Here is a 19461-nt window from a genome sequence, read left to right as displayed (position 1 = left end):
GGCCGCGCCGTTGCCTTGGCGATGGGAAGCGCGCGGGAGCCGCCGGGAGCGCCGCGCGCGCGTCGGGCTCCTTCCCCTCCCCGCCCTCCGTCCAATCGCCGCCGCCGCCGCGCCCCGGCTGTTCCCGCCCCTTCCGCGCGGGCCGGCGAGGAACGGGACCGGCACCATGTGTGGGATGGGCCGGGGCCGTGCCGGGCGCCCAGCGCCGCTCTGTCGCTCCCTTCTGCAAGTGGGCATAGGAGGGAGAATAAAACGAAAGTTTCACGGGTTGAGACAGGGACCGGGGGAGATCACAAATCGATTGCCGTCACCGGCAAAGCAGGCTCAACTTGGGGATAGTAATTGAATTTACTACGAACAAAATCAGAGCAGGATAATGAGAAGTAAAATAAATCTTAAAAACACCTGTCCCGACCCTCCTGCCCCACAGCGGCGCAGGAGAGAGCGAATGGAGATTACGGTCAGCTCGTCACACGTTGTTTCTGCCACTGCTCAGGGAGAGAGAGGGGTCCTTCCCCTGCTCCTCCGGCAGGTCCCTCCCACGGGCTTCGCCAATGTGAGCCTTTACCACGGGCAACAGAGCTGCTCCAACATGACCTGCTCTTCCACGGGGTGCACTCCTGCAGGAACAGGCTGCTCCAGCGAGAGTGCCCACAGGATCACAAGTCCTACCAGGAAACCTGCTCCAGTGTGGGCTCCTCACTCCAGGGGTCTGCTCCAGCACAGACTTCCCAGGGAGTCAAAGCCTTCTTTCAGGCATCCACCTGTTCCAGCATGGGGCCCCTCCATGGTTACAAGTGGATCTCTGCATCCCTATGGACCTCCATGGGTTGCAGGGGCATTCCCTGCTTCACCATGGTCTTCATCATGACTGCAGGGGAATCTCAGCTTTGGTGCCTGGAGTACCTTCACCTCCTCCATCTCCACTGACCTTGGTGTCTGCGAAGTTGTTCCTCTCACATGTTCTCACTCTGCTCTTCTCTGGCCACAATTACATCTGCGCAATAACTTTTTCTTCCTTCTTAAATAGGTTATCACAGAGGCATTGCCACTATTTCTCATGGGCTTGGCCTTGACCAGCAGTGCATCCATCTCGGAGACAGCTGGCTGTGGCTCTGCCAGACATAGGAGATGTTTCTGGCAGCTTCTCCCAGAAGCCACCCAGTTGTCCCCCTGCTACCAAAACCTGGTTGCGCAAACCCAATGCAGGAGGGAGACCTGGACCTGGAGTTCTGGTGAAAGCTGGGAAAGTGGATGTGCATTGGTGTAAATGTCAAACGTGCAGTGGGCTGTGAGATGTCCCTCCTCGAACTTGGGAGGAATCAAATGTGAAGATTCACAGGGATTTTTCTGACATTTATGTAGTTCTAGAGAAATGGGACTTTTTTTGTTGTTGTTGTTGTTTTTATTTTTTTGGTGGTTTTTTTTTTTTTTTTTTTTTTTTAAAGGCTGAAGCTCCAGGAAGATTGAAGGATTTGCCTCATCCACTCACATGCCAGCAAGTGCTAAACCTGAAACAGCCCATTAAAAACATAATTTCCTCCTTCACAGAACGTATGCCAGAATTTTCCCTTTAGGGGCTAAGTTTGTGTTGTCCTCATTCGAGGCAAGGAAATGAACGGGAAAAAATCTTTTCCACCTCTATCCCCGGAGATGGCTGCAATCTGATAACAGGTTATTCTGCTATTTCCTTCCCTCCTGAGACTTGCAGCTGGGAAGTCACAGCTGTTCCAAGCCCAAGTGTGGAAAAGTGCCCTCATTGTTTTCTCCTGTGCACGTGCCATCGGTTGGCTTCCACACAGCAGATAAGCAAGTCCATTGTAGGATCAGTCTGTGGAGGTGTTTGGGTTTCTCCGCAGTAATTCAGGCAGTCCATGGAGTGAATTGTACCCAGTTTGTACTGAAATAGGCAAATTCTTCCAAAACAATGTTTAGTAGCTTGATTAATGTCTTTTACTGGAGTATAGAGACAATTCCAGAAAGCAAGGGGAAGTCTAAATGGGCAACAAATGAAGGAGAGTTCTTTATCATTTAGCCACTTATTCCTAGTGTATAGCATGTTTTTCAAACATGCTAAGAGGATATATTAAATGAAGCAGGGCTTACACAGAATGTCATGTTGGTTTTGCTTATATTTGCACCATCTCTACAGCTGGGTCATTGGAGCATGCAAGAAAACATGTGCTTTAAATTTAAAACTACAGGATGGTCATAAAGACTCTAAAAACACAGATCGTGGCTGCAAAATGCCTTTCTTTAAAATTAAGGCAGTTAAGATGCAAAAAGTCTTTTTCTTACAAGTACATGGTTAATTTTCACGTGGAAAGTACAGCTGAAGCGTAAAATACTCCTGCGTCAAGAACTTTTCAGATTTGAGCAGACCTCCTCTGACTCCTTTCTCGTGTGTTTTCTAGCAGCTTTAGCCACTTGATGCACCATCCGTTGCTTTTCTTCAGCTTGTCCATCTGGGTTTTTAAGGAATACTGCCGACGCCGGTCCTCGCGCGGCGGAGGGCGGGCGGGGCTCGGCGCGGCTCCGGGCCGCCTCCCGCTCGCCGCTCTCTTTCCTGCTGCCGCTGCCAGGAAGTTGGAGACGGGGTAGTCACTCTCCGCGCTGCTCCGGCCGGCGCTGGGTAGGGCTGGGGCGGCTTCCTCTGGGCGTGAGGGACGCTGCCACGGGGATGTAGCGGGCCGCGGAGCCATGCGCGGCTCGGCGCTGCCCCGCAACTCGCTGGGGACGGTAAGTCACGGCGGGGACTTCGTCGCTCCCGACGGAGCGGGAACGTGCGCCGGCGGGATACCGCCTCGCCCGGCGACAGCTCCGGTCCCGCGGATCCGCAGCTCGCTGCGGGTCGGCAGAGCGGTGTCCGCCGTCGAGCTTTCGGGCCCGGGCGCTCTTCGACTCTCCTGGCCAACGTCGGGCTCCCCATCGCTGCCGGGCTGCGCACAGCCCGCTTTCTGCTCGCCCTCTCCGGGACGCTGGGGCTCCTTTCTCGGCAGCCCCATGCCGGGGCGGGCAGCGGGGGGGCAGGGCTCGGGGAGTCTGCGGGAGGGCGAGGCGGGCGGTCGTCGTCGCAAGGGAGGCTGGTGCCGGCGCCGGGGCGGCAGGAGCGGCGGTAGCGGGTCGGGCAGCCGAGCCGCGCCATCCGCCGGGTGCCCGCGGGGCAGCCGGGCAGCGGCACCGCCGTGCTCGCCGCCTCCCTCCCTCCGCTCCCCGCCCTCCGCTGGGCACCGAGTTCTCTGGCGCCGTTCCCGGGATTTATCCCTGACTCAGTGAAAAGGCGTCTGGGCTTACAGGAACGGCGGTGGATTCCCTGAAGCCCGCGGCGCGGCCGTTAACGCGCGGGGCGGTCCGGGCAGCGCGGCTCGCCGGGGCACCGAGCCGCCTGGGCCGGGATCGGAGCCGCCCCGCTCCCTCCGCCGCTGTGCGGGGGCCGGGGATGAGCCGCCCCCGCTTTGCTGTGCAGCCGGGCGCACACAAATGCCACTCTGCGGGCGTTTGAACAAAGATCAGAGGGTTGTAACTACGCCCCAAACCACGGGATTTGTATAAAAGCAAGTTCAGCTTTGCCGGTAGATCTTCTTTAGCCTTCCCGGGCTTCGTAGGGCAAGACTTTTAAGCTGCCCGCTGTGATTTCGTGGGCGAAAAAGTTGTAAAAGATATCGGAGAGTTTTATGAATAACCTGATTGCCAGATGTGAATGGCAAGTCACGTATCCAGTATCAGCAGAATGTGTGCTAAAGGTGGGACAGTGGAGTGGTGTCACTCAGCATCATGACATGGCTATAAATTCTTCTGTAGAGGTTATGAGGTCAAACTGTTTATCCTTAAATACCTGAGCATCCTAGTAATGCACACTTGCACTTGGCTGCACTGGACTTGTAAAGCTGGCGTAGTTGTTAATTTGTGGCCAGAAAGTTGCAATGTGTGCAAAGTTACCTTCCAGAAGGGTTAGGATTTGGTCTTGGGGGTTTTTTTACCACTTGAAAGGTTTGAAACCCTGGTAGTAGACTTAAAGCTAGCAGTTATAGGACAACACACCTAAAACTGAGGAGAAAGAGTTCCTTGACTATAGCTGTGGATCACTTACCATCTTGGTACCTAGATAGGACATGTAAACTGTTGACTTATGGACAGATTTCAAAGCAGATAGCAAACCTGAAAAGTGTATTTCTGGGTTAAGAATAGAGGTGCACACATTTTGGTGTAAATCAGATACTATATGTGATATTATTCATTCAATTTCCCCTTCCTATTTGCATGTCATTACAAGTTGTCAATAACACTCTACTCTCTATAGATAATGTTTATATTTTCAATAAAATCATGTTATTTTTTCCCCCCCAGAATTACAGGTCTCACTCTAACTCTGTTGCTTGCTCATCCATCTGTCATTTACGTTGCATATCATCCTGTTTGCCCTCATAGCCTTTCTTGGCCCCCTGATGCCTCCCTTCTATTCTTCTGATACTTGTATGTTTCCTGTGATTCTTCAAAATTTCCCGTAACCTGTTTCCATGCATTCACTCTTTCTGCCTGTCCTTAAACTCATTTTCAGGTGCTCTGTGTTTTCCCCATGCACTTCTAACTTTTACAGTGGACAAAATTGCATCTGTCTTCACTGAGGCCAGGGTGTTTTTTGTCTCATTAAAAGAAAAAAAATATTGTATATATAATGGAAGTTTCATTTATTAAAGAAAATTCTGTTTTATGAAGAAAAAAGACAAAATAGCCATAAGGGTACTTCTGGCACTGATTTCTTTTCAAAGTAAAGGGAGAAACTATAATTTTGAAGTTAAAAGCTACATTATATAAAAATTGAAAACCAGGCCACCAAGTGCATTGTAAGAAAGAGCTGTTGGGCCACCAGCCTGTTTCCAGTAGTGACCAGTCACAGGTGTCTGCCAAGGGTTTTAGAGCAGGGCAAGTGTACAGCAATGAAAAATAATACTTTCCTGGCTTCCAGTGGTCTGGGACTTTAGGAATTTCCAAGCTGAAATGGCGTCTTCATATTTTGGATCCGTGACTATGGTTTTTTTTTTTTTCCTTCTGCTATGGGTGTGGTGATCAGTTTTGGAACCAGGACAGGTTTCTGGCAGAGTCAGCACTCTCTCATGGAGTCCCACACCTCAACTACATGTTGGCTTTAAAAGTACCTCCCTGTGTTTGTTTTGAACCACTCTGCTGCTTGTCTTATGTGATGTCTCTTAGTTCTTGTATTGGAGGAGACAGAGAACACTCATCCCAGTTCATCTTCTCTTTGGCATTCATGGCTTTGAGCCTGCTACAGTATCCTTGGCTCAGGTTTCTCTTTTATAGACTGGTATATTTTATCATTCCCTTTGTGGTAGTGAGTCTGTACCAATGATGATCCTTTTTACTTTTCTTTGTATTATATCTGAGTTAATTTATATAGTTAAGATTGGGGACCAGAACTAGATTCAATCCTTTATATACTGTCATAACAACACTCTTGGTTTTGCTCTCAAATCCTTTCCTAATAATTCATAGCATTTTATTGCATTTCTGATTGTTTTCTCCAATAAGATTAATTGAACTTTTACTGCTTATTAATCTAGTTTTAATATCTATTTTTAGGACTAACTACTTCTAGCCAAATGAAACGCTTATATTAGAGTCTGTGCTAAGTACATTTACGTGGCAATTTTTGTTCTCACAAATAACCAGTCCTGTCAGTCTGGATGCCTTTCCCTTTTCATTAAATAATCAATTTTCTGCATTAGCAGTATTTTTTGTGTTAAACTCACTGTTGTCATTTAGCTCTTTCTTACCCATTTTCTTTAGTCATCACAAAGAAGCTTTGTTTGTATTTGGGGCAGATGCCTTGTGTTCTCTTCCGTAATCCCTGGATAGCTGAGTGCTTCCTTTGCTAAAACATATCCTTTGCTAAAACATTATTTTGTGTTATGCTCTTAGGAACCTGACAGTGGAAAGCACATCTCAAAGCAATGTCACTACATTTTCCTATTAAACCAAACAGGAATATATCTGAGTAGGACTTGGCATTTGACAGTTACCTGACTTAAAAATTCACCTAGTGAGTCACTGACAAGGAGCACAAGCTGGGGCTGAGGGCTCATGCCCAGCTGAAAATCATTTCAGGATGGAAAAGTAAGGACCCCCTGAGCCTTCCCATGGCTCCTGCTCCATCAGTGCTCTGATGTGAGGCTGTACAGCAGCACAGTGGAACTCAGCTCTGAACACAGGCAGGCAAAGTGCTGGGATGTTGAGGGTCAGTGAACGTGGCACTCTGACCCATTGTCCACCACAGTGTCCTTGGAGGGAAAGCTTCTAAAGAAATTTTCTTATGGTTATTATCACCAGCTGACTTCTCCATTATTTTCTTAATCTTTACTAACATGAAATAAAGCCTTTTAGCTTATTATATACTTTATGATATTTTATGATATGAAGTCCACAATCTTTATAGATAATCACTATTTTCTTTCAGTTTCTAAGTTAAGATTTCTAAGGCCTTTCTTCATTTGATCAAAGCTATTACTAGTCTCCTGAATTTAGACAAGGCCTGAAATTCAGCATTCTTTCATCTGACCTTCATAAAATGAAGGATTATTTATTATAGTAGTTCTTGTAGCCTTCTTTTGTCCTTTCCAGATTTTAGTGAGCAATGACAAAAGCTTCCTGTAAATGTTGCTTTAATGCACACTTCTCAATGTGTAAAGCAGAAGTTCTGGTTTCCCTTTCATCTTTGTATTGCAAACTAAAACAAATGTGAACCTCAAAGAGCTTTTGGAAATGGCTGAACCAGACAAAGAACATAAGAGTAAGTCCTGTACTCTGATTTCTTTGGTAGCTTATTAGTCTGTGCAAGATACTGGTTTTCATCCAAGCCTCCAAGCTGACTAATTTTTAATGACTCATTAAAATGGCTGACAGATGATTTATATGTAAAATACTTGTGCATGGGGCATGTATCATGCTGGATTCTTAAGCCAGGGTAACTTGCTGTTACAAAATACTTTGAAACACTTGAATGACTCATAATGCCTCTTATTTGCACGTAGGTGATAGTTAATTAGTTTAAAAATGGAATTTGCAAAATGGAAGCCTTTTATGAGAGAAGCGGTTGATTAAGTTATTACAATGGAATTTTTGTGCAACTTGGTCCATGAGGATTAAGGATGACAAACTAAATATATTTATATGAATAAGATACTGATTTCATTGATGATGATAATGCTGAGAGTAAAAGACTTAATTCATAATTATTTACAACACAATATAGACAGTTATAACTACTAGTATGGTGTACTGTTTTCTCAAGAAATATTGAAGCAACAGTATTAAAGATAGCAAAATGGCCTGTGTTCATGCTGAGTAATTTGATATTTCCCAGCCTCCTGAGGTGATACTATGGAGCAGCCCTGACATGCTGCACTCCCTATGCAGTCCTTCTGTTTCAGGTACTGTGCTTTATGTCCCCTTGTCCTGAGAACATGGCTCTCAAGCGTCCCTTATTTCTACCCTCTCATCTGTCTTTCTGGCATCTTGCTCTGTTCCTCACTTTCATCTTTGCCCTTCCTTTCTTCCTTTGCCTTACTCTGGTGGGACATCACCTCACTTGCAGTTCTCTGTGCATGGCCTGGTGAGGCAGAAGCAGGAACAAGGGTGTAAATTGTAGTGGTGGCAGTAATTCAAGAATATTTGAGTGTGAAAATTGTTGAAAGGCTCCTAACTCCTGTCTCAGCTGTCAAAACGTTGCATAAAAGAGCTTTTGGCATTGTGCTGTGTCTTTTTTCATTGTAGGTAAAGTGCTGGGCAGTAAGTGTTGGCATGAGGCATGGGAAGGAACTAGGGTTGCCTTATGGGTGAGGAGAATGTGCAGGGAACACAGCTGTCACCCAACGGGGTGGAATGTTTTAAGGAAGCAGCATTCTGCCATATTTTGTTTATTCCAGCAGCAGTTTCATAAGTAAACCCTCGAGTTTCTGCTGACTCTGTTTTCCTTGGGTAGTCCCTGCTGACTGAAATGACTGAGTAGGTGTGAATCAGTTGTGTGCATCGCACATGGTTTGAGTTATCACTTGGCTTAGGTAATGCACATTGTCTCTGTGAAGTTGCTTAGTGGGTACTGTTTTTTTTTATCTTGGCAAGTGGAGTGTGCTGTACATCTAACAATGGAAATTCAGCTTATTTCACTTGCAGAAGACCTCTAAAGTTTGCCTTGGCAAACACTTATCAATGACTTGAGGCTTCAGTGCTTGGTAAACGGAGCTAAATCTGGCTGGCGACTGATCACCAGCTGTGTTCCTCAGGGCTCAATTCCAGGGCCAGTTCTGTTCAATGTATTTATTCTAGATAAATTGGAGCATTGAGCAATGACTAGAATGAAATTGAGCAAGTCCAAATGCTGGATCCTGAATCTGGGGACAGAGTTACTTCCAGGCACAAATCTAAACTGCATGGAGTACCCTGGGGGTGCAGGTGGGCAGGTGTGCCCGGGCAGCCCAGAGGGCAGGAGCCGTGTCCTGGGGGCATCAAACACAGAGCACAGAGGGCACGGGGGATCATCCACTGTGCTTGGCGCTGGTGCGACCTCACCTGGAATGCTGGCAGCAGTTCAGAGCCTCACAATTTAAGGATTTGAAGGCCCTTGAATGTGTCCAGAGGAGGGAGACTGCTCTGAATTTTTTTGAATCAGGCTCTCATCTCCATCAGACAGATTTGTTGGTACAAATCAGCTGTGTTACATGGTAGCTTAAGATAGGTGCCTCAAAAGAGAGATCCCCAGCAAAGAAATCCCTTATGATCTGAACTCCCTATCCCTCAAGCAACAGTCTGGATCAAAAAGCACTATTATATGGAGTCTCTTCACTCTTCATTGGGTCACTCCTTAACTACCAAGTGGTTGCCATGTGGTCACCATCATATTCTCTTAGGCTAGTTTTGCTGAAGATTTTGATCAGTTCTGTAGTCCGTGTTGTAATACGGTTGTTACAGTTCATATACCATGAGTTATGTGCCTTCCAACTGAAACAGAACAGACTGTTCTAATTTCATGTATTGCCTGATTTTGATGAAGCTGTTCATTGGTATAAATCAGTGTATTGCTGAATGGCTTGGGGATCTGCTTAAGATGGTGGTGTTTTGGGTTTTTTTCCATCATGCGAGTGATTTTGCTGGATGGCCTAGTCACTGGGGTGTGAGTCACTCATGGTGTGTGACTCTCTGTTCTTCAGATTGTGGTCCATAACTCCGTAATGTGTTAACTCCGCTTTGATGACATTTACAGACATGGTTTCACTTAATCTGAAAAATTAAAAACACTTCTGTTTTCTTTTGGCTTTGAAGGTGTATCTGACCAATTTTCTCTGTATTTTTGGCTTAATCTTTGATGTTTTTATCTTCTTTCTATTGCTGACTTGTGTGACTTACAGGCTGACTGTTTATGTTTTTATATCAGGGGATTAATCACTAGCTAGTGAATTGTCGCACTACGACACAAAATAACTCGTGTATTTACTCAAGATGTAAAAGAGTAAAAGGAAGCAAGTTTTATTTCTAACTTCGCAATATAGAATTTTAAAAGTGACAGTGGATTGGAGGATGAAATTGCTACCTCTCCAACCACACTGGCTAAACTAACAGTCTATCAATTTTCTCTTCCCACAAAGAAGAATGTAAATTATTATTTACATGACAGTGCGTGAGAAACTCTAGTAGAAATATGTAAACATCAGGAGGCATAGAAAACTTTTAAAAGAACTTTAAAACTTTTAAAAGAACAGGGCAACAGTGAATCAGAATGTTTTTATTGTTACTGTGTGTCAGACCATCTATGTGAAAGATTTTTTTATCCATTTTCCTGCAAGCAATAAATCTTGTAGTGTCAGCTGCTGAAACTATTTTTAGTTCCGCCGAGCAGTTGTTGGAGTGCTTACAATTATTCTGTGGTCAACTAATGAAGTCTGAAATGATATCTATTTAAATATGTGGTTCTTTTTTTTCCTGTTCACCCTTTTAGCATCTGGTCTATTGAATAGGTCAGAGCTCTCTGAAAAACATTTTAATTTTGTCAGAGTTGTGAACTCCATCCTTCTTGAGGTTTTAAGTTGCTTTTAGGTATGTACCTTTCTCCCCCAAGGCTTTAACTCTGAAAGAGAAACAGGATAGTGTAGGGCTGTCATAATCATTTCATTCTACATATCTTTTGGTAAGCTTGATACCATAAAATTGGTATCAAGACTGTGGTTTACCTTTATTGGTTTACTTTGTTTTTGCTATAACTCTCCTAAGCTGAAAAAGCAAAAAAAGGAAAAAAAAACCAACTCTGAAGCTGTACTTGTACTTCTGGGCATCTTCAAAAAAAAAACCACTTTCAGAAAAACAAGCTCGGAAAACATTACAATTAGAGGGAAGGTAGTGCAGTAAAACTTTGTGTGAGATTATATTGGCAGGGCAGTGTTCATTTGCAAAAAAAATTAGTTGATTTTCATCATTCACATGATCTGATGCATCGAGTTCATTGATACATCTGTAACATACTCAGAAGCATTAAGACATGGATGTCCAGACAGTGTCATTTGTGTGCAAAGAGGATGACAAGGGATGCAGGTTGTCAAGTCTTCATCATGCTGCTGGACTTCTTCATGGTACTATAAAGTGGTTTTTCAACAAATCTTTCATATTCTTCAGGAGTCACTGGTTGATATGGGATGGGTCTTTGCTGTAGAAACTTGCTGACTTCAAGTTTCATAAATCTTGGACCAAGTTTTGACCTGGTTTTGTTTTGTTGGGGTTTTTTAACCTTTTTGTTGTTGTTTGTTTTTTCTCTATCTGAATGTTTGAAATCCAGGCCTGAGGCCCAACAGGCAAAGGAGTTGTGTTTGTGATATGCTGCAATCTTGTTACCATCCTTCTGGTACAGGATCTTTTGCTGATGAATCATTTCTGCTGTCCTCTTACCAGAGTAGAGACCTTTTGGCCATTACATAAACAGTATATTTCTCAATTTCAGTGCTGGGAATAGTGTCCTGAAAACAGTGTCCAGGGAACGGCATCCTTCATTATTGGTACAGGCTGTGCTTTTAACCTTTGGTTCATGTGTGTGTGGGTGTACAAAGTCACCCTCTCTTACAGTCATATGGCAGTCATGCCAATCCTAATATTACTGTTAAGACTGGCATGATAACAGTAACTTTCAAGGGGAAGAATAGAAATCAAATCTCAATGGTGTTAACAAAAGAAGAAACTGCTCATTTTTGTGTTGAACTGCATGGGCTGATTGCTAACAGCTGCAGTTTAAGAGGAAGAATGTACATTTGATACGGGGAGAAATAAAAAACCTAACTTTCCCATGTTTCTAGGTCTGGCTTGCTCAGGAGGCGTTTTGGAAGATTTCCTGTACTTAGCAGGCAGTGAGATCCTCTTTTGCCATCTTATTCCAAACTTCCCATCTTGTGTATTTATTCAGTGGAACTACAAGTACTGGATGCATTCTTCTCTGTGAACTGTTTCTACATGGACAGCCTTACTGCCTTCCTTAATAAAAACATTTCTTTGCTCTTGTGTAACTTTTATGCAAGCTACAGCATTTTCAGGGCATTCCATGTATAAAATATTTGTTTTATATACAACCAGTTTGCTGTAGAGGTCATTGAATGGTATATTAATATCACAGATGGCAGGCATTGGTTTTTTGGGGTTTATTTTTGTAAATCATCTCCCCAGACACATTTGCCAGTGGAGGGTCCCATTACCAGAATTAGCCAAGTAAACTGAACTCATGATGTGATGTTATTCTAAGTGCTGAAATCAGGGGTGCAGTCTGCAGGAGGATATAATGTTTTCTCGCCTTGTTTCTCTCCTCTCCCTCCCTCCCTCTCTATTTACAGGTTATTCTAATATTTGTCTGTGTGTTGACAAAGGAATCTGTAGAAATTACTCCAGTGCCATATAGACTGCAAGTCCGTCGGGTAGCTTTGGATGGAAGAGACCCCTCTAACCCTTTGAGGAGAGAAAAGAAACAGATGCACTGTCAACTGGGACAATACCTACACCCCAGAAAGACCCATTGCTGCATGAGGTGTCATGCAGGTACACAAAATAAATACAGTAGCAGTGACTTTCACCTGGGAGGCATTTCCCGGTCCTGCACTCTCCAACTGTCTCTCTCATACAGTTAATCAGCTCTCCCTTTGCTTGGTACCTATCCCTACCCAGATGAATTCTTACTCCTTTTATTTATTCTTATTCCTTTTCTCCTCTTACGGGCTTCCTCTCACACTGGTGAGAGGAAGCGTACTTGGTCTTTATGGCATCAGCTCCAGGGTTTCTTTGAGGAACCAGTGACTCCTGTCCTCCCTACGCCAATGCATTTGCCTTCCTGTCAGAGCTCTGTTAAGAGATTTTCTTGCAGGTACCTACAAGGCAAAAGACTGTGATGGGCCTGACCAGGCAACTGTCTGTCTTCCGTGCGCCAATGGCACATTCACAGCTATTGATAACACCATGTCTAAATGCTTCCAGTGCAAACGCTGCCGTACAGGTGAGTTACTGTGAGGTCTGCAGGATCTGAGGAAAATGGGGGTGGATGAAAGCTGGAGGGAATGGCAAGGTGAGCAAAGGAGCTTGGAAAACGAAGCAGTTGAATGGGTAAGACAGTGTATGGGGATGGACTGGGGACAGCAGGAATAAGGGTTACCAAACTGGAACAGTCTGAGATACAGTTTGCAGGCCTTTCTGGCCTTTTTCTGTGAAAATTAGGGGATAACAATACCTATAACAGTGCTCTCAGTTGAAGGTGAAAGAAGAGGCTGGAGTAATAATATCTCCTTTCTTTCCTCAGCACTCCAGCAGATAGTAGAGACCCCCTGCACCCCAAAGCAAGATACTGTTTGTGGCTGTCAGAAGAATCAGTATCGGATTGATTCTGATTCTGAATACTTCCGGTGTAGGAACTGCAGCTCGTGTGCCGATGGGATTATTGCCAGCTGTGAGTATGGCATGGATATGGCTCCAGTGCAGATGTACTGTAGTAGGGTAGACTTTCTGATACGCTGCAGTGCCTTGCACTGAAAGGATGGTAGTTTTGGAACAGCTCTGGTGTTTGTCTGCCCTTTTTCCCCAGAAAGACTGCTATATTTTACCTGCTCTGGCATCAATCCCTGTTTCCTGTCATAGCTGCTTTCTTTTGTTCTTGAACTGTTTCTTGGTTTTGGCTGTTGAGAGGAGCTGCTTTCTACTTAATTTTGGTGCCTCTGCCTTGCCTGTCCTGAAGCAAGGTCTTTATGTTCTAGAGTGGGTTTCCCCTTGCCTTCCTTGTTTGTCTTTCTCCTGATGCTCACTGCATTTCCCCTACCAACTGCTGGAAACACTTTGAGTATGATGGATGAAAGCACCTCTGGCCCTTGTCCTTAGCTGAACTGCTTGTCAGTCAATTGCTGAGCAACCACAGTGTTCTGTGAAGTGTTCTAAAGTAAAGAGCTGCTAGTAATGCTGAACTATACCCAGTGGCATTAGGCATTACCTTGGGATGATGCTGCTGTCTGGGAAAAGTACTCGTGTTAGCTGTCCCAAGGTCAGGAATCAGAGACCTTAAACAAACACTGCCGTCTGTAGTCTAATTCTTTCCATGTCCCTTAAATGTCTTCCTTTGATGTGCCGACTGAGAAGTCACGAGTCAGTATTGGATGCAACACGAACTGGCTTTATTTCCTTGATTAGCTGTTTTATAAGGTTGCACCGGTGGATCTGACTGTGCGGCCGAACAAGACATCACACATCCGTGCCCATTCACACACCGACTGGTCTTCCAAATCTGCACTTACATATATTCCTTTGTAGCTGTCTTCCAACCCAAGGACACACATTCTCCTCTCAACATCTTATTCAGCTGGTCATGATCTGTATCAAAGACACAATTATAAGTAATTTAGTCATTGTTCTTTAATTATCCAGCTGGCCCATGCTTCCAGTCCAGCTGCTCCCACATCTTACCTTGTCTTAAAGCCATCCTCTCTTCTTTGCAAACTGTGCTGCTCCTGATCCCTTTCCCATCTCTTACCCTGCCCAGTGTGAGGTTTGCTGTCTCACTGGTGAATGTGTTCCCTCTAGTGCTCAATCGTCTTGTCACAGTTTCCACGCTTAAGCCTCTCCTCAAGGGTCATGATTGCACACTGTCCTTGAGCAGTTTCCTTCCCTCTTGGCTGATGTAGAACTGTTTCATTCCCATCCCTCACTTGTCACAGAATGCATGCTCCTTGTTATAGTACATTTTCTCCTCCTCTCATGCAATTTAATGTCCTTCCATCACTGTTCTTCCCTGCTCCTCCCCACACCTGTTTTACTCAGGCTCTCTCCTATGACTTGCTTAGAAGTGATAGTTCTTTCATTTCTTACCCCTTCCACTCATGACATCAGAAGACTGCTTATGTGTCCCATGACTTGCAGTGATTTCTCCCTGCCCCGAACTGACTTCCTCACCAGTCCCAGCTGCTCAGGGACCACTTCTCCCTCATCTTGGCCTGACTAATGTGGTTTCCCCTTCCTGTCATGCTTGAACTTGAGTGACTTTTACTGCTTTTTGCACATACACTAATTCCAGCTGCTCTGTAATTATAGTCCCTTTCCAAGCCTCTCCAGAGGTGCCCACCTTCAGGACAGTGGCACTCTTATTTTTATTACTTTTATCCTCCCCCAACTCTGTTTTTATACGTAGATCAAATCCTTTATCTCTTCTTCAGTAGCAGTTTTCCAGGCTTAAAAAAGGATAATCTCTCATCCATCTTGGAGTGGATTTTTTTCCCTTTGTTTTTGTCTTTGTCGAGATTATGGCAACCGTTTCTGTTTTTTTCCTCTACAGGTTCAAAGAACAAAGATGCCATTTGTAGGTGTAAGCCTCAATTCTTCCTGTCACGTAGTAATATTTGCAAGCCTTGCAACAGGTGAGCTTTTTTACTCTGTATGCCCCACAACTAAGTAGGAGAGACAGCAGGAGCTCCACAGCGGGAGGAAATTCTTCACATGACTCTTTCTATCTAGACATAACTTTACAATATTCTAATTGCCTTTCTGGGGCAAGTAGGTCTTCACCTCTGCCACCCAGAGTCTCCTCCATCAGCCCACTAAGAGCCCACTAAGAGCCCAAAGTCACTAGTCACACTGCATTGCTCTGCTTTGCAGGCTCACCTTGACTTGTCTGTTAATTAGGGTGGTTGGAAATGGCTAGAGTTTCATTGCAGGTGTGCTCACCTCTCTGATTCGCCCTTTCAGCTGCACTGGAGAAGACTGCTTGCTGTGTCCTAGCCCAGTCACTACCTCACCGACTTCATCTGGGCTGAGTGAGTGCTCAGGGGACTGAAGGGCAGTGGAATCTTTTCATTGTGGGGTGTTGTTCTCTTAATGCCTTTTGTAAAGGGTTATATTTTCCAGTTTGTCAAACCATTATCCTTTTTCTCCCTACCATTTGCAAATCTTCACTTGCTGTTCTTCCTCTAGCACTTACCTCCTCTTTTCTTAGTCACTCATGCATTGGCTCTCTTCCTTTTGTCCAGATGGAAACCTTGTACTTGGCACCCTTGTTGCAATATTTGGAGTTATCTTCCTCCTCTGCCTTGCACGTAAAGTAGGGAAGCTGGTCCAGAAAGATAAGATAGTGTCATCTTTCTACTCCTGTGGTGAGTACAGTGGCATGTGCAGTCATATGGATTGGGATAGACACTGATTTCTGTGTGGTTTTGTGTGTGTGAGGGACAAAGTAGGATCCCCTTACTTTGCTCTGCTGCAAGGCCAGAGTAGCACAAGAACTAAATAGCCAAGGCTCTTGTTGCAGTTCCACATCCAGGCCCGTAGCTGTGACTGGATGTGCACGTGAGCTTATTTCTGGGATGTGTATTTTGCTATAAAACATTTTTGAGGGTAGGATTATGAGTAGCTGCTTTCCTGTTTTCTCTGGGATAAGAAGAAGTGAAAATAATTTCTGCTTTCTTTTTTTTTTTTTTCTTTCTTTGAAGTTTCTTTGCCACAGACACCCAAGGAGACGGTATCAGAGGTGAGCAAGATGATAGGTATAAGAGCTTACCTTCCACTTTCAGATATGTTATCCTGGGATCTGGAGTAATATTTCTCCCCATGAGCTGTTTTCCGGCCCTGTATTTTCAAGTGAGCTGAGTAATAGGGTTGTTTAACTCAGAAGTCATTTCCTGTAGAGGGTGGAGCCAGTAACACCTTACTTTCCCTCTTCTAGAGGATGCTTTTCAAACTCCTGGCTTTTTTTTTTCCCTCCTTTTTTTTCTGGATGCATTTTGTTCAGATAGTTGGTTCTTAATCCCCTTTTCTCTCTGTGTACCTCAAGCTTGGAGGATTTAATTAATTTCACTTCACTTCAGATCTCGACTCCACAAGCCTCTCAGTGCTGCTTCACAGTATTCTCTCAGGTCCAAGGTAACTCTGCAAATAAGAGGGCCCAGGCAGCAGCTGAGGTGGGGTTTCCACAGCCTTACAGAGGAGGCTGATGGGAAAGGTGGCATGTGGAGCTTCTAAAATGGTGGTGATTTTGGGTACCAGCCTTACTTGATTTTGTAAGGAAATACTTTTTTCTGGACTACTGTTTTGTGGTGCCAAAAGAAAGTTAAAACACTTTGGGTTCTGCTGGAAAGAAATGTTTGGTGTACTCTGTTGAAACAAGGCATATAAGAAGAATTAAAATCTCAACACCCACTCCCCACCTATCTTGGATAAATTTTAGCATATAAAGCTAGTGGTTACTTGCAGGAGACAGATGTATTGTGCTGCTGTGGGTGATTCTGGACTATGTAATGTGTCTTTCAGGTTGAGGAAGAAAGAAATAAAATTTCCACCCTTCTTCCTGAGTCCCAGAAGGAAACAGAATTGCCATTAAATGCAGCCCTATCACCTACGCCTCCGCCACAGAGTTCACACGAGTTACCAGACTGTGTCAGACCTGCCAGGAAGACACAGCTTCCAGACAGTAAGTGAAACTCCTCCATCCTTCTCTCCTTCCCCAGTCAAACAGGAACCTAATTATGCAGATGCATCTAGAAGAATGCTGGACAGACCTTACCCAGTGTACGTGACCTGGATGTATACCCATGCATGGCACAGTAGAAAGGCAGAAGCATGCCCAGAGCCTGTCAGTCTGTATATGCTAAATATCTGTGCAAGGCCTTTCTGTTGTCCCTTTTCCCTCCCAGCAAAATGGATTGTCATATGTGTTGACATGCTGTCAGTCTTAATGCCTCTGGGGTAGCGGCCCAGAATAATTTCAATAATTCATTCTTTTTCAAGAATGTATGGCAGAAAGGCCCTAAGCAAATGTGCTTGACTCTGCTCATAACCTTATACAAGAGCATATGGAAACATTTCCATTACATTTTGAGGGATAAGAGCAAGTCTGGACATCACACGAGTCTGTGTGATTACTCTGGAGAACTGGAGAAGACTTGAACAAGAGGGGGCAATGCAAGATTCCAAGGCAACCTCCAGCCCTGGATTACTGACATTCTCCTTGAAGTCAAAGAATCTTGCTGCTCAGGGTTTTCCCTCTGTATTCACAGACCCTGCTGTTCTGTACACTGTGGTGGATCACGTGCCGCCGTCGCGGTGGAAGGAGTTTGTGCGGCGCCTGGGCCTGAGTGACTACGACCTGGAGCGGATTGAGCTGGAGCACCGGCGCCTGCGAGATGCCCAGTATGAAATGCTCCGACTGTGGAAACTGCAGATGGGCCGTGCTGCCACTGTGGAGCACATCAGCCGTGTTCTCAACCAGATGGAGCTCAGTGGCTGCAGTGACGCTGTTCAAGAAACTTTGCTAAACCAGAACTCTCCTCAACCTTGCAGCCTCCACAACCATCTTTAATCTATTTCTGCTTTAGCTGCCTTTGACTATTAAGAGGGGATCATAGCTCTCTTTCTTTCCCCGTATCTCCCCATCTTTGTAACACTTGTCAGCTGGTTTTGTTGGAGACAGCAGCAGGTTATGCTGGAGGAAGGCTGAGGTTTGCTTCTTAACCACCATGTAGTTCAACCTTTAAGCCACAGCAGACCTCTGCAACACCTCCTTTCCCAAGGAGGGGAAGCACCGCATAAAGGAAGTGGTGTGTGAACTCTGACCAAGATGCAAATAGGAGCTCTGAGTGACTTGGTCATAGATCAGCTTCTATGGACAAGTTGTTGCTGAAACAGGTGCTCCACACATCGTGTGGTAGGTAAACTTGTAGGGTGCTTTCGTTAAGCTTATTGTTCAGATGTTAAAGTCTGAACACTCACTTCTTGCAGATCTATTTTTCTGTGAGATCAACCAGTTGAAGTGGCTCATATTGCAGCCTTTTGATTGCTAAATCTGACTCAGAGGAAGTGGTGGGAGGATGTGCCTTATTTCTGGGAGTAGGAGAGGATTGCCCTCTCTCGGTGTCAACCGGTAGCAACTAGTAGCTATCACTGTAGCAAAAGACTCCTGGAGATTGAGAACTGGTTCTCTCTGCAAGAAACAGGAGGACATTATCCTTTCCACACCATGTCCCTCAGGTTCCAGAGGAGTAAGGATTCCAAGCCAGTGAGTCAGATGAGAGGGTTGGGGCTTTTTTCCTCAAGGTTTTTTTTGATTTTTTTTTTCCCCCCTGTATCTAGAAACCATGTAAGTTAGCATTAACAAAACACCTGCCTGTGTGTTTGTCCAAGTGCAGGGTGGCAAGTAGTGTGTGCATCTGCCTGGGTGAGGTGGTACCTATGCGTGAGCACAGGTAGCCTGAGCACCTCTGTACATCTGTGCTTGCACACAGGCTGGTAGGCTTGTGTCTACCTACTTATCTACATATGGAAGATTCGATGAATCTAACTGCAAATGGGGCTGTGTACATGTCTGTATAGATATTTTAGCAACTGTTGAATAACTTCACACTACTTCCTGGACTGTGTTCTGTGATTGCTGTGGGAGCCATTTGGTACCATCTCCAGGCTCTCCCCATCACTTTCTTACTAGAATTACCCTGGGAGAACTAGATGTAGAAAAATTCAATTAGCCTGCACCAGGTGCAGGTTGTCCACATGTTTGTAAATGTTTTTTTCAGTCTCTAATCCCTTGACCAGAGAGGAACTTTCTATTGTAAATACACTAAATGTTCTGAATTAAAGTGAATTTTTTTACCTCTGTTGTGGTGTTGCTCATATCAGCTCTTTTCTGTGACTGTGGCTGGGGGCAGAGAAAGGGGAATAACTTACAGAAGTGTTCAGAGTGGGTGGCTTGGTGGTCTTTTGTATTTTTTTTTTAAACCCAAGTTTTATGTATTTTGGTATGCAAAACTTAGCTGACGTCACATCACAAGAAGCTAGCTGTGGGCAGGAAGTAAGACTTCAATGAAATCCACTTGCAAGTCTTCTCAGATATTCAAGAACATGAATGCCAGCATATTTAGAGTGAATTTTTAAGCAATGTACAATGAGTCATTTGGATTTGTATCT

The 19461-nt window shown here is 44.8% G+C and overlaps 1 protein-coding gene across 1 annotated transcript; it reads left to right on the top strand.

Annotated features, from left to right (window-relative positions):
• The first annotated feature begins 2640 nt into the window (after nt 1–2640).
• On the top strand, nt 2641–19146 carry TNFRSF1A (TNF receptor superfamily member 1A). Its single transcript, XM_053970161.1, has 10 exons — nt 2641–2739; nt 11877–12078; nt 12401–12529; nt 12830–12976; nt 14846–14927; nt 15256–15323; nt 15537–15659; nt 15996–16033; nt 16813–16972; nt 17559–19146. The coding sequence occupies exons 1-10, from the start codon at nt 2701–2703 to the stop codon at nt 17858–17860; spliced, it is 1290 nt and encodes a 429-aa protein (XP_053826136.1). The 5' UTR covers nt 2641–2700; the 3' UTR covers nt 17861–19146.
• Nucleotides 19147–19461: the final 315 nt, after the last annotated feature.

Source organism: Vidua macroura, chromosome 2 (assembly GCF_024509145.1).
Source record: "Vidua macroura isolate BioBank_ID:100142 chromosome 2, ASM2450914v1, whole genome shotgun sequence".
Lineage (NCBI taxonomy): Eukaryota > Metazoa > Chordata > Aves > Passeriformes > Viduidae > Vidua > Vidua macroura.
This window is presented reverse-complemented; position numbering and strand designations above follow the sequence as displayed.

Bases quoted from the DNA above. Each gene is read 5' to 3' on its own strand.
- TNFRSF1A (XM_053970161.1), top strand. From the start codon at position 2,701: ATGCGCGGCTCGGCGCTGCCCCGCAACTCGCTGGGGACG. The intron at 15,324-15,536 runs GTGAGTGCTCAG...CCTTTTGTCCAG, and splicing joins ACCGACTTCATCTGGGCTGA to ATGGAAACCTTGTACTTGGC. The intron at 16,973-17,558 runs GTAAGTGAAACT...CTGTATTCACAG, and splicing joins GAAGACACAGCTTCCAGACA to ACCCTGCTGTTCTGTACACT.